Here is a 13,358-nt window from a genome sequence, read left to right as displayed (position 1 = left end):
TCCAGAAGTTCCAACACCCCGGTTAGTTACCACGCACTGTGCTAAACTGACTTAAAGTCAGAGGTGACGCCACAGAGGCAAGGTGGGTGAGGTCTTAAATCATCGTGGAAGTGCATCCAGGTGATAAAGATGCAAACAAAGTCTTTACCCTCTGGCCATTCTTTGGGTCATTGACTTACAGCCTGTTTGTTTGATTGCATGTTTCAGGGATTCTGAAGTGTAAGAAGGACAAAGCCTATGAAGGGGGTCAGCTATGCTCCATGTGCTTCAGCCCCAGGAAGCTGCACAAACAAGAGATTCAGAAGCTGAAGGACATCACTTGTGAGAAGCCTTCTATCGAGTCCCCTCTGAGACAGAACAGGAGCAGGAGTAGCGAGGAAGACCAGAATCAAGAGGAGGATGGTGACAACGTGTTGTCCCTGCAGGGGCTCCAGTACCCTGTATGGAACGTCTCTCTGAACATGAGCGATGAACACGGGAACACAGTGAACTTGGTCTGTGACATCAAGACGCCCATGGACCTGTACCAACTACACTTGAACCAAACAGACCCTCAAGAGATAGAGATAAATGCCACAGTCGCCTTGGATTTTGAGTGTCCGATGACTCGAGAAAACTATGAGAAACTCTGGAAGCTGATTGCCTATTACAGCGAGGTCCCTGTGAAGCTACACCGACAACTCACGCTCAGCAAAGACCCCAGACTCGGCTACCAGTACAGGCAAGACGCCGACGATGGGACCCTCTACTACACGGGCGTCAGAGCCCACATCCTGGCAGAACCAGAGTGGGTTACGCAGCCGTCCATAGACCTCCAACTCAACCGGCGTCAGAGTACGGCCAAAACAGTGCTGCTGTCCTATTCCTCTCAACATGCTCTCACCGTGTCCGCCAAAGACGCGAGGCCGTCTCGGAGCAGAAGCTGGGTAATGATTGAGCCCAGCAGAGCGGTGCAGAGAGCCCAGACTGTCTTGGAAGGGAGTCCATGCCAGCTGAGCTGCAACGTGAAGGCTTCTGAGCGCCCATCCATCTCCTGGGTGCTCCCGGATGGCTCTGTCCTGAAAGCACCAATGGAAGACAAGGACGGTAGATTCTCCATCCTCACCAGCGGCTGGCTGAAGATCAAATCCACGGAGCAGTCAGACGCTGGTTTGTACCAGTGCATCGCTCGGGTGAGGGATGAAATGGACCGAATGGTTTATAGGGTCCTTGTGCAACGACCTGTCACTCAGCCCCCTGATGGACATACAGTGACCATTCAGAAGAACCCAGGGGAGCCGGTGATGCTGCCTTGCAATGCACTGGCCATACCTGAGGCCGAGATTAGCTGGATCCTTCCAAACAGAAGGATGATTAACAATATGGCCAACACGTCACACGCATACATGTTGGCCGATGGAACGCTTTCCATCCCAAAGGTCCAAGGTAGCGACGGTGGTTACTACAGATGCGCGGCTGTCAACCAGCAAGGGGCAGATCACTTTACGGTGGGGCTCACAGTGAGTAAGAAGGGATCTGCCAGGGCATCGAAAAGAGGCAGACGCCCAGGCGGGAAGACCCTTTCCAGAGGAAGAGGAGATGTCGTGGAGGATGAAGGGGGATCCGGCATAGGAGATGAAGGTAACACAGCGAGGAGAGTTCTCCATCCGAAGGACCAAGAGATGTTCATCAAAGCAAAGGACGATGCCATCACCGGAGGTCAGAAAACCAAGAAAGGGCGCAGAAAACTGAAACACTGGAAGACTTCTGAAAAGGAACCAGAGACAAACATCGCAGAAGGTCGCAGAGTGTTTGAGTCCAGACGAAGGATAAACATGGCCAACAAACAGATTAATCCAGAGCACTGGGCAGATATTTTAGCCAGAGTACGTGGGAGAAATCTACCTAAGGGAACAGAAGTACCCCAGGTCATTAAAGCCAACACTCCTCCATCAGAGAGTCTAGAAGTGACACCCCTTTTGCCTGCTGTTCCTCCCCGCTCAGTATCACCTGTGCAGACCACAACCAGTGCAGAAGAATCCTCAGGAGATGTGTCCTTATTTGGCGAGGAAGAGCAGGTTTCTAGCACTGTTTCCTCAACCAGGATGGTTCCGGTCCAATCTGGCCACGATGGAGTAATTCTTGCTGACCCCAAAGTGACAAGCACACACCTGCAAGAATTTATTGATGATGAGTTTTCTGAGAAGACCAAGGCTCCAGCTGCCACTGTAGTTGACTTGAATTGGGCTACAGCCACGACACTGCTATCTGTGCCTTATGAATCTTCTACTCTACAGACCCTGGATATGGTCCACGAAGAGCCCACTAACAAAAACATAGCCACAGAGGGCTGGTCTACACTAGATGTTGCATCCATGCCAGGGTCTACATCTAGTGAGTATGAGCCTCCATTGGATGCCATCTCCTTGGCTGAGTCTGAGACTCTGCCATACTTTTACCAAGGTGTGGAGACAAATTCACAACCAGGTGAAAATACGATGAAAGAACAGACCTCCACACACGTTACTCCAGTGCCTGCCTTGTGGGTTGCTAACACCAGGACCTCTGAGCCATTTGAAGATCCCATTTTAGGGGACCCCAAAATCCCAGCACAAACAGCTCTACAAGAGCAAACGGAGAGCCCGAAGCTTGTGAAAAGTGGTTTAAGCACTCAGGGCCACCCACTGATTCCCAAGGGCACAGAGGAGAATTCTCAGAGGACACTACAGGAAGGAGGTCCGCTAGAGAGAGACCCCAAAAGCTCCAGAAGTCCTGAGAGGAAGAGGCAAGGCGTCGCATCTACCACTGTGCTTGACTCAGCGCTGGAAGCCATGGCCAGCATCACTGCCTTGCAGCGCCCCAGGGAAACCACACTTGGCGTTCTGTTTGACAAGGACACCAGCACGCTAACGATGATGATGCCAACCCAAAAGGCCGCTTCCCCATCACCACTGACCACCCATCCTTCCCGAAAGAGACCCAACGGGAGGAGGCGATTACGCCCCCATCGATTCCGACACCGGCATAAACAAAGCCCGCCCGCGACTTCTGCCCCAGCGGTCACTTTTTTGACACCACTGACTCAGGTACCTGAAGTGAAGACTCCAAGCCAAGTGGAGAGCTTGCTGGTTCCTACATCTTGGGTCGATAGCACAGTTGGTACCCCAAAGCAGGTGGGCATGGAGAAGCATGCAGAACCGGTATCCAAGGGAACCCCACGCAGGAAACACGGGAAGAGGCCGAAGAAACATCGATACATCACCTCCACCGTGAGCTCTATAGCGTCTGTGTCCAAGCCCAGCCCTTCCCCAGAAAATAAATATAAAAACACTGTTACCCCCAGTTCAGAAGTTGTACTTTCACCTACCACCGTTTCTCTCACAACTGGAGACCCACGTGAGACAACTAGAGTGGAAGATTATAGGACAACCACCACCAAAACACGTTTATCTCATGATAAATTCCGAGAGACAATTCCAGTCACATACGAGCCTGTATCAGACGGAAAGGAAATTAAGAATTACGAAGTCACAAACATCAAGGACTATAAAAACGACAGTCTAGTCCCTGGCGAGTCAGTCACTCATGTGGCATCCCCTTCTGGGGCCGAGGTCTCCACTGCAGGAGTATTTAAGGAGGCATCCCCTCCTTCTGGCTTTCCAGGAACTGCAAGGTGGACCCCTCCTAGGGCAGCCCAGCCTGAGCGGCTACAGACAGACCCACCTGTTACCAGCTCTTCAGAAGCTCTTACAGACTCACCCTTTTTAAAAGAGTTGGAGGACCTAGGTTTTCCTTCTGAGTTTTCACCTTCTGCAGTCTCTATGCTCTCGCAACAGGAAGAAGTGGTCCCTTCAACTACTCTCGCCATCATAAAAGTAGAGGCATCTTCAGGTCAGGCGGAAACCACCATCCGTGGTCAGAGTCATCGTGAAACCACTCCAGCCATTATCCGTTCTGAAATTAGACACCAGAGTGAAGTCTCCACACGTGCCCTGGTGGAGGAGCCAACAACCCCATTCCCACCCACAACTCGTGTGTCTCTGGCAGAAACCACCGCAAAGCCCACACCTCTTATGTCAGAAACACTGCCAACATCAAACGCTTCCAAACAAAACATTTTCTTCCATTATGCTGGGGAGACCCCAGCAACCAGAACACCTTCAGTGAATAATGAAGGAACTCAGCATGTATCGAAGCCAAACGAAATATCCACTCCCTCTTCCCACCAGGACAAATTTACCTTCACTCCAAAGCAGGAGTCGCGAAAGGAAGCCTTTGATGGTACAACCAAAAACAGCCTTCCAAGGGGTCCAGATAGTCACCACGAGGCTGGGAGGGTCCAAGGTTTCCACCAACCAGCCAGCGTTGCTGCCACACCAGTCCCACCGAGAGGAACCACGAGGCCACCACACACGGCCACACAAAGCTCCTTTAGATACGTTGTCACTCTCCAGCCCCACCTGACCAGCAAAGTGGAAATCGCTGCATATCCGTCGAGGGATCCGCCAGAGAATAAGCACTTTACGACTCCAAAATTACCAAGTTCAACAACTCCTGTGGTTCCGTTGCCTGGGTCCAAACCTAGCATTCCTAGTAAGGCGACTGACCAGGGAACTGACCCATTCAACGGCAGCTCCAAATTGTTTGGAGACAACAACGTCCCTGATCCAAGAGACCCAGCTGGCAGGCTTCCAGATTCGAGAACTCCTCATTATCCTGGTGGAAGATTCCCTTTCTTTTTCAACAGGACCCTCTCTTTTCCACAGTTGGCAGCTACTCCGAAGCCTCAGATCCCCACCTCTCCTGCCCCAGGGATGAGAGGGAGAAAAGTCAGCCCAGGTCCCTACAATAGGACACATTCCCAGAGCATCAGCCACGTGGACTTCGGTCCCCCAGCGCCTCCTGTATCGCACCTTCCCCGGACTATGGCGCCACCCTCAACAAGCTTAAGAAACATCCCTCTGGTCTACTCCACCCGGAGCTCCATCCCTTTCATAACATCTTCTGCCCAGCCTTCCAGAAGCTTCCATCAGAGCAGCTCAAAGCTCTTCTCTTCCGGAGGACCACCTGCATCCAAATTCTGGACGCTGGGGGAAAAGCCCCAAATTATCACCAAATCCCCCCAGACCGTGTCCGTCACTGCCGAGACAGATGCCATGTTCCCGTGTGAGGCTATGGGGAAACCCAAGCCTTTCGTGACTTGGACAAAGCTGTCCACAGGTAGGGTGTTTAAACATCTGCATTTTAACCAGGACTGGTGTAGGGGAGGGGCTTACTGGAGTCTGTGAGTGCAGGTAGAACCAGAGATTCTGGGCAGAGGGATAGGTAGATGGGATGGGAAAGGACATCTGAGAATCTACCGACAGGTGTATTCCTTTACGGGGACAGGAAATAAGGAATTAAAATGGGTGTCAGGTTTTTTTTTTTTTTTTTTTTTTTATTTATTTATTTTTTTATTTTATTTTTAGCTGTGCTGGGTCTTCGGTTCGTGCGAGGGCTTTCTCTAGTTGCGGCAAGTGGGGGCCACTATTCATCGCGGTGCGGGGACCGCTCTTCATCGCGGTGCGCGGGCCTTTCACTATCGCGGCCCCTCCCGTTACGGGGCACAGGCTCCAGACGCGCAGGCTCAGTAGTTGTGGCTCACGGGCCCAGCCGCTCCATGGCATGTGGGATCTTCCCAAACCAGGGCTCGAACCCGTGTCCCCTGCATTGGCAGGCAGACTCTCAACCACTGCGCCACCAGGGAAGCCCCCGGGTGTCAGATTTTAATGGAGTCATGGAAACGCCTACAAGGTTCTTTGGATAGGGCATTCCTAACCGAGGCTTAGGACTGTTCCACTCTTGCCTCTTCCCAGTGAGGTCCAGTACAGAAGTCCTCCACAAGCCATGTCGGGGTGCAGAGGGGCGTGAGGGGAATTGTGCAAATCGCTCTTGTCCTCGCACTGGCTTGAAAGGTCAGGGCAGCTTGGTGTGAGCTCATCAGGCATTGCTTTGACTTGAACCTAGAGATATAATCTTATGAGTCCGCTCGGGCTGCCGTAGCAAAGCACCGGAACAGATGGTGCGGCTGGAACAGCAGATATATTTTCTTTCAGTTTGGGGAGGTTGAAGTCCAAGATCAAGGTGTCACCAGGGCTGGTCCCTCCCGAGGCCATTCTCCTGGGCGTGTAGACGGCCCTCTCCTCCCTGTGTCCTCACAGGGTCGTCCCTCTGTGTGTGTCTGTGTCCTGATCTCCTCTTCTTCTAAGGACACCAGTCCTATGGGATCAGGACCCACCCTAATGACCTCATTTTACCTTCATCCCCTCTTTAAAGACCCCATCTCCAAATACATCCACATTCTGAGGTCCTGGGGGTCAGGGCGTTAACATATGAACTGTGGTGGGAACACAATTCAGTCCGTAACAAGGCTCTATACAACGGTCTCTACTTGGCAGGCTGGGATGCCCAAAGACCACTTTGCTTCATAAGATGACCATCGGCTTTCCCGATGGCGAAACAGATTCTAGGTGACGGACAAAAGTAATAGCGGAGGGCCTACAGCCTCCACGAATGGACCTCCCTTTTCCCCTTTCTCTTCCCTTCTCTCTCAACATGGCTGTGTCCTTCAGGCTTGGATCCTGTTCAGAGGGTTGGGTTTTTTTTCGGTTACCATTTAGATAATCTAGGAAATGACAAGTGCTGATATCACTAGAGAGAGCTGTACGTTCTCTGCTTATCTCACACATGTTGGATGTGTCCCAGTGGTGAACAGAGGGCACTGAGCATAGGGAAATTACCAACATCTTTGATCAGCTCAGCGTTTGACAGCAAACGCTTTCGTAATGATTTAATAAGGAACTTGCTTGAAATAGCAAATGGGGAACACCACGGGGTTTTCATTGTAGAAGGATTGTGCCTTTGAAGGAAGGCATATTCCTCCCCTGGGAGATCCCATTTGCATTCATCCTTAGGGTCTCCATACCTTGGGCCATTTTAGAGCATCCCTGGACCATGCCCCCTCCCTAGACATACATGTGCCTTCCTCTACCTGACCAGGAATCTGCTTCTACTGCTGGCTTCTCCTTTGTTAGCTAGCTCCAGTTTTTAGAAAGTTCTTCCTCATTTCATGCCCAAACCAGACAGTCAGCCAGCCAGCGTTGTTTTCTGTGGTCCTGGAGCTAGCTGCACGATGTCTCTATTTTATTGAACCTTTTCTACCCGATAAACCAAATCAGCTCATTGAGTGCTAATAGGAGGCCGCCTTCTACCTGCCCATCGTGATCTGCAGGAGGTTTTAGTGGACCTTCCCTCCCACCTCAAACCCAATGAAATAGACAAGCACTTTCAGATCTCTGCATCATAAAATCCATCCATGGGGAGGTGGTTGAGGGGCAGCAGGAGGCTTTCCATGCCCACAGTCACCTGTCACTCAGGAGGGCTTGGACCCGGAGCAGGATGACCTGCATCACCTAGAAGGCAGGGAGGTTATACTGTCATCAACCAACACCTTTTTTCCCTATGACCAGGTGGGTTGGGAAGACTCACCTGGAATACCCCATCCATGGCGGAAAGCCTTGTCGTGGGAAGTTTCAGGTAACTTAGGAGGTAGAGGACATGAATCCTCAGTGCTAGGGCTAGGGAGAGCGTCCAGGGTTCCAAGGTTCCATGCAAAGGCAGAACTCCCAGCTTAGAGAAAATTATTAGGAAAAGAAGCAGAGGAGTTTGTCAAAACTAAAACGAATAACTCGTGACGGGCGCATGGACCCAGGAACCAAGCAGCGTGGGATAGGATGGGAGGATTGAAACTCAGGGTTTTCTGGGGCTTTCCAGTTTTTAAACACAGGATTTGTTATTATTCAGGTATGGCGAGGCTAACAGGTCAGGAGATGACTGCCATTGAAAAGACACTTGGTTACTCACGGTTCCCAAGAGGAGGGGGCACGGCACACCATGCAGGGTTACACGGGGAAGCACCAGGGTCGGTCAGGAGGCAGAGGGAAAGGGGGAAAACCAGACAAGAGCCTTTGTTGTGATTTTCGCAGGAAGGAACAGGTGAGGCAGGGTGAGCAGGATTAGGATGGGCTGGTGTGAATAATTCCAGCAGGTCCTGGGTGCAAGGGCTGCCCTAGTTGTCTGGTACCTGTCCTGGGGGGATGAGGGCAGGTGGATTGTGGCCCAGAGTATGGGAGCCGCTCAGAGCAGGGAGTGGGGGGTAGGCTCTGGATGTGTCAGTTTGCATTTGCAAGGTGGGTCCTTTGCTATCTCTAGGAATTGGCCATCCCTGGAAGGTCAGCAAGACCCCAGCATGTCAAAGCATCAGAAACACTTGATTATTACAGACCCTGACTGTGGCAGAGTCCTGAGAGATGGGCTATGAAATACAGGGAGTATAGACAGTGGGGAGAAGGAGGGGTGTGCGCCCCCTGACTGTAGAGGTGGGACTCTCAGGCACCATCCGGAAGTCTGAGTTAGAGCGCGACTCAACCAGACGGGGCAGAGAATGACCAGCCCTATGTCGCTCTCAGGAGCCTGGCCGGACAGAGGCAGACAGAGACTGCGAACCTGGGGCATCCCCGCAGCCGACCTGGGGACCTCAGGAGGACAGCCTCCGCACAATGAGGCAGAGGCTGAGCAAAGTGGCGCTGCCTCTCCAGTACCTAAAGTAAATGAAGAGGCCACCTTGGGAGACCCTGGGGCTCGTGACGGCTTCCAGAACCCTCTCTGAAAACCATACCTGCTGCCTTGGCCTGAAGGTGGCATATGCCCTGATTTGGGGATTAGTGTAAGAGTCAAGAAGAATATCAGAGAAACTGCGTGGTGGGTCTTTTGCTTTTTCTGTCTGGACATAAAGAGGAGAATCAGATTAACTCATAATCCTTGTTCCGTCCCTTGGGAAAGACCGTGTTTACATTGAACCTGATGGTGCCTGCTTTCGGTTTCCAGGTGCCCTCATGACCCCCAACACCAGAGTACAGCGGTTTGAAGTCCTGAAGAACGGCACCTTCGTCATCCGAAACGTACAGGTGCAGGACCGCGGCCAGTACATGTGCACGGCCAAAAACCTGCACGGAGCAGACAGGATGGTGGTCCTGCTGTCAGTCACGGGGCAGCAGCCTCAGATCCCAGCCGCCCACTACAAGGATGTCACCGTCTACCTGGGCGACACCATCGCCATGGAGTGTTTGGCCAAGGGGACCCCAGCTCCCCAGATCTCCTGGATCTTCCCCGACAGGAGGGTGTGGCAGACCGTGTCCCCCGTCGAGGGCAGGGTCACGCTGCACGAGAACCGGACCCTGTCCATCAAGGAGGCGTCCTTCGCGGACAGAGGCGTGTACAAGTGCGTGGCCAGCAACGCAGCCGGCGCGGACAGCCTCGCCATCCGCCTGCACGTGGCGGCGCTCCCGCCCGTCATCCACCAGGAGAAGCTGGAGAACATCTCGCTGCCCCCCGGCCTCAGCATCCACATGCACTGCACCGCCAAGGCCGCGCCCCCGCCCAGCGTGCGCTGGGCGCTGTGGGACGGCACGCAGGTCCGCCCTTCGCAGTTCATCCACGACAACCTCTTCGTCTTCCCCAACGGGACCCTCTACATCCGCAACCTGGCGCCCGAGGACAGCGGGCGCTACGAGTGCGTGGCCGCCAACCTGGTGGGCTCGGCGCGCAGGACCGTGCGGCTCACCGTGCAGCGCGCCGCCGCCAACGCACGCATCACCGGCACCTCCCCGCAGAGGACCGACGTGCGCTACGGGGGGACCCTCCAGCTGGACTGCAGCGCCTCCGGAGACCCCTGGCCGCGTATCCTCTGGAGGCTGCCGTCCAAGCGGATGATAGACGCGCTCTTCAGGTACGTGGCGCTCCTGCCCCGCCAGCGATCCCGGGGCTCCTGAGCCCGTGTCCCCTCTGGATGCTGGGGAAACCTCCTCGTGGGGTCGGGCAGAAAGAGGAATGACTCCGTGTCGCCAGTGCTGACGCACAGGCGTTGCGGCTTCCTGTGTGGGCCGGGTGGGGGGCATTGCTTTCTCACATCTTGTCTTTTTTCTTTTTTTCCGGGCGGCCTTTCGGGATCTTCGTTCCCCGCCCAGGGATCGAACCCTTGCCCCCGGCACTGGGAGCACAGAGTGTTGACCAGTGGACCGCCAGGGAAGTCCCAATCTCGTCTTTATCAATTGAGATGCAGAGCAAACACCTAGCCCTTGGCCCTGCTCCTCTACTCCCCGCCTCCAGAGAAAGATAATCCAATAGCTTTTGTTTTCACAATCGTATGTTTAAGTGTATTTAAATAATTAGATAAAACAATTTGTTGTCTTCTCATTCTAATCTCAACCAAACACATAGGAGCTTCAGATCTTATCTTCAAATGTGTTAGCAATAGAAGGAAAGTAGGTAAAACAAAAAAATTAAAGGCATATGGCAGCACAAAGGTAGCACATCTGGAATTCTAAAACTTCATCTTGGCTAGGAAAAAAAAGCACCTTGCCTTGCCGTGTCTTCAATTCGCAGATGTATGAATCTAGAGCAGTGGGTCTCAGCCAAGCGGGATTTTGTCCCCAGGGGACATTGCGCAGTTTTTGGAGACATTTTTGGTGGATGAGACTTGGGGGACGAGGAGGGGGTGCTACTGGCCTGTGGTATGTGCAGACCAGAGATGCTTCTTGGCACCCCACAGTGCACAGGACGCCCCACGTCAGAGAGTCGTCCAGCTGCAAATATCAGTAGTGCTGAGGCTGAGAGATACTGTCTCAGCAAGGAAAACTATCTATCTATCCGTCTCCCTATCTATCTCCCTATCTATCCATCTCCCTATCTATCTCCCTATCTATCTGTCAATCATCTACCTATCATTTATTTTTATCTATCTATCATCACCTATCTGATATCTATCGTTTATCTATCTAGTATCTTTCCATCTGCCCATCTATCCTCCATTCTATGTATCTATCTGTTGTCCCTCACCTATCTATATCTAGCTCAAACTCTTTACCTATTTACCAATCATCTATTTTTCTATATCTAACATCACCTATCTGATATCTGTCGTTTATCTAGTATCTTTCCATCTGCCCATCTATCCTCTATTCTATGTATCTATCTGTCAACCCTCACCTATCTATATCTAGCTCAAACTCTTTACCTATTTACCAATCATCTATTTTTATATATCTATCATCACCTATCTGATATCTATCATTTATCTATCTAGTATCTTTCCATCTGCCTATCTATCATCTATTATGTGTATCTATCTGTCAACCCTCACCTATCTATATCTAGCTCAAACTCTTTACCTATTTACCAGTCATCTATTTTTCTATATCTAACATCACCTATCTGATATCTGTCGTTTATCTAGTATCTTTCCATCTGCCTATCTATCATCTGTTCTATGTATCTGTCAACCCTCACCTATCTATATCTAGCTCAAACTCTTTACCTATTTACCAATCATCTATTTTTATATATCTAACATCACCTGTCTGATATCTATCGTTTATCTATCTAGTATCTTTCCATCTGCCTATCTATCATCTATTCTGTGTATCTATCTGTCATCCCTCACCTATCTATATCTAGCTCAAACTCTTTAGCTATTTACCAATCATCTGTTTTTCTATATCTAACATCACCTATCTGATATCTGTCGTTTATCTAGTATCTTTCCATCTGCCTATCTATCATCTGTTCTATGTATCTATCTGTCAACCCTCACCTATCTATATCTAGCTCAAACTCTTTACCTATTTACCAGTCATCTATTTTTCTATATCTAACATCACCTATCTGATATCTATCGTTTATCTAGTATCTTTCCATCTGCCTATCTATCATCTATTCTATGTATCTATATATATCATCTGACATTTATCTAATCATCTATCTTCATCTATCTCTAGCTCTGTCTACCTACCTATCCATCCATCTTCTATCATCTGTGTCTATCTATCATTTATTTTTATCTATCTGTCGTCACCTATCTGATATGTATTATTTATCTATATAGTATCTTTCCATTTGTCTCTATCATGTGTTCCCTGTATCTGTATATCGTCTGTCATTTATCTGTTCTATCATCTATCTTTATCTATCTCTAACCCTCTGTCTATCACCCGTCTATCTATGGAAGTGGTTCTCAGCTAGACAGTTCTGTCTCCCAGGGGGCACTCATCAGTGTCTGGACATATTTTTAGTTGTCACAGCTCGTGGGGAAGGGTTGCTACCCTTTAATTAGTGGAGACCCGGAATGCTGCTCAAAACCCCGCCGTGCACAGAATGCCTCACCACAGAGAGTCACCCAGCCCCTGATAGCAGTAGTGCCGAGGCTGAGAAACCCTGAGGTAGATCCCAAAAAGCCATTGTCTCTTTAGTAAGTGTTTCAAGATGCAGAGGAAAGAGACAATGATTGGCAACATGGAAGCAAAGGCACATCAGTGACGCCATGTTGGAAACCCCCTGGCTTATGGTGTGTCTTCAGCCCACACAGCCTGGCAGCTCAGACAGGAACCCACCTCAGTGCGGGTTCCTCCCCGGGATGTGATCAAAAGCGGCATCCAAGGTTCTGCGCGGCTATGTCTGGTCTGCCCAGTCTCCTTCCAACGCAGGAAAAGGGCGAAGTCGCCTTCTCACAGCCCGTATTTTAACTTCAGGTGGCTGGGTGGTGCCTAATGTACCCTGCACCATCGATCCAGAATACCACATACTCAATTTTTCCCGCAGTATCTTCCAGCTGAGCCAGTGTCCTGCCATGCAGAGGACTGTTTCCCATTGACATTGGCGAGGCTGAGGCAGTGCTGAATGAACACTGAAGTGAAGGAATGTAGTTCCAGTGTGAATTGGGGCCATTCTACTAGTATCTCGCTATAAATCATAAGCTTCAGTCTCTGTAGCTTCATTATTCCTAGATTCTGGCTAATTACATTCTTAGAAAAGTGTAATTAAACAGCCCATGTGAGTTTTTTAAAAGAACGGGCTGTTTGCCCTGCCTACGCACTGGCACTGTTTTAAAACAGAGCTGCTGGACTTTCGTGTCTCGAAGCGAAGTCTCCTGTGACGTGTAGCCAGCCATCTTTTTCAGAGTTGCTCTGTTGATTCAGATAATGACGAAGGTTAGGATTTGCTGCTATAGAAGTTTCTAAATGTTTACAGACATGTGCTACTATATACATTTTTGGATTCTAACTCCAAGAGTCATTAAAATACGTTTGTCTGCTCCACTCCTATCGAATGACCTACTAATTCATGTTGACTTGACTCTCACTCATGGCCAACAGAACACATACGTGGTCCTTGTTAGTAGGTGCTTTGACGAACAATAATCAGGCTGAATTCCATCATAGGCAGACACTTTTTTTTTTTTTAATCAGTGACACAATTCCAGACGTGCTATTAGAATGACACAGTGT

At 50.4% G+C, this 13,358-nt stretch overlaps 1 protein-coding gene and 1 long non-coding RNA gene across 5 annotated transcripts in view; one reads left to right on the top strand and one right to left on the bottom strand.

Annotated features, from left to right (window-relative positions):
- The window catches only part of LOC309652488, a 39,970-nt gene that overhangs the window by 17,231 nt on the left and 9,381 nt on the right, over window positions 1-13,358 (bottom strand). The gene's annotated exons all lie outside the window — the stretch shown is intronic.
- LOC309652436 (matrix-remodeling-associated protein 5-like) overlaps window positions 1-13,358 on the top strand; it is a 118,953-nt gene that overhangs the window by 101,580 nt on the left and 4,015 nt on the right. For all 4 annotated transcript variants that reach the window (XM_082446208.1, XM_082446209.1, XM_082446211.1 and 1 more), the window contains 2 exons: window positions 208-5,199; window positions 8,905-9,805. In XM_082446208.1, coding sequence (XP_082302334.1) covers window positions 208-5,199; window positions 8,905-9,805 — 5,893 coding nt within the window. The remainder of the gene's footprint in view (window positions 1-207; window positions 5,200-8,904; window positions 9,806-13,358) is intronic.

This window comes from Balaenoptera physalus (genome assembly GCF_965194825.1).
Source record: "Balaenoptera physalus genome assembly, chromosome: X".
NCBI classification, from domain to species: domain Eukaryota; kingdom Metazoa; phylum Chordata; class Mammalia; order Artiodactyla; family Balaenopteridae; genus Balaenoptera; species Balaenoptera physalus.
The sequence above is the reverse complement of the archived record's forward strand: the minus strand, read 5'-3'. Positions and strand labels throughout refer to the sequence as shown.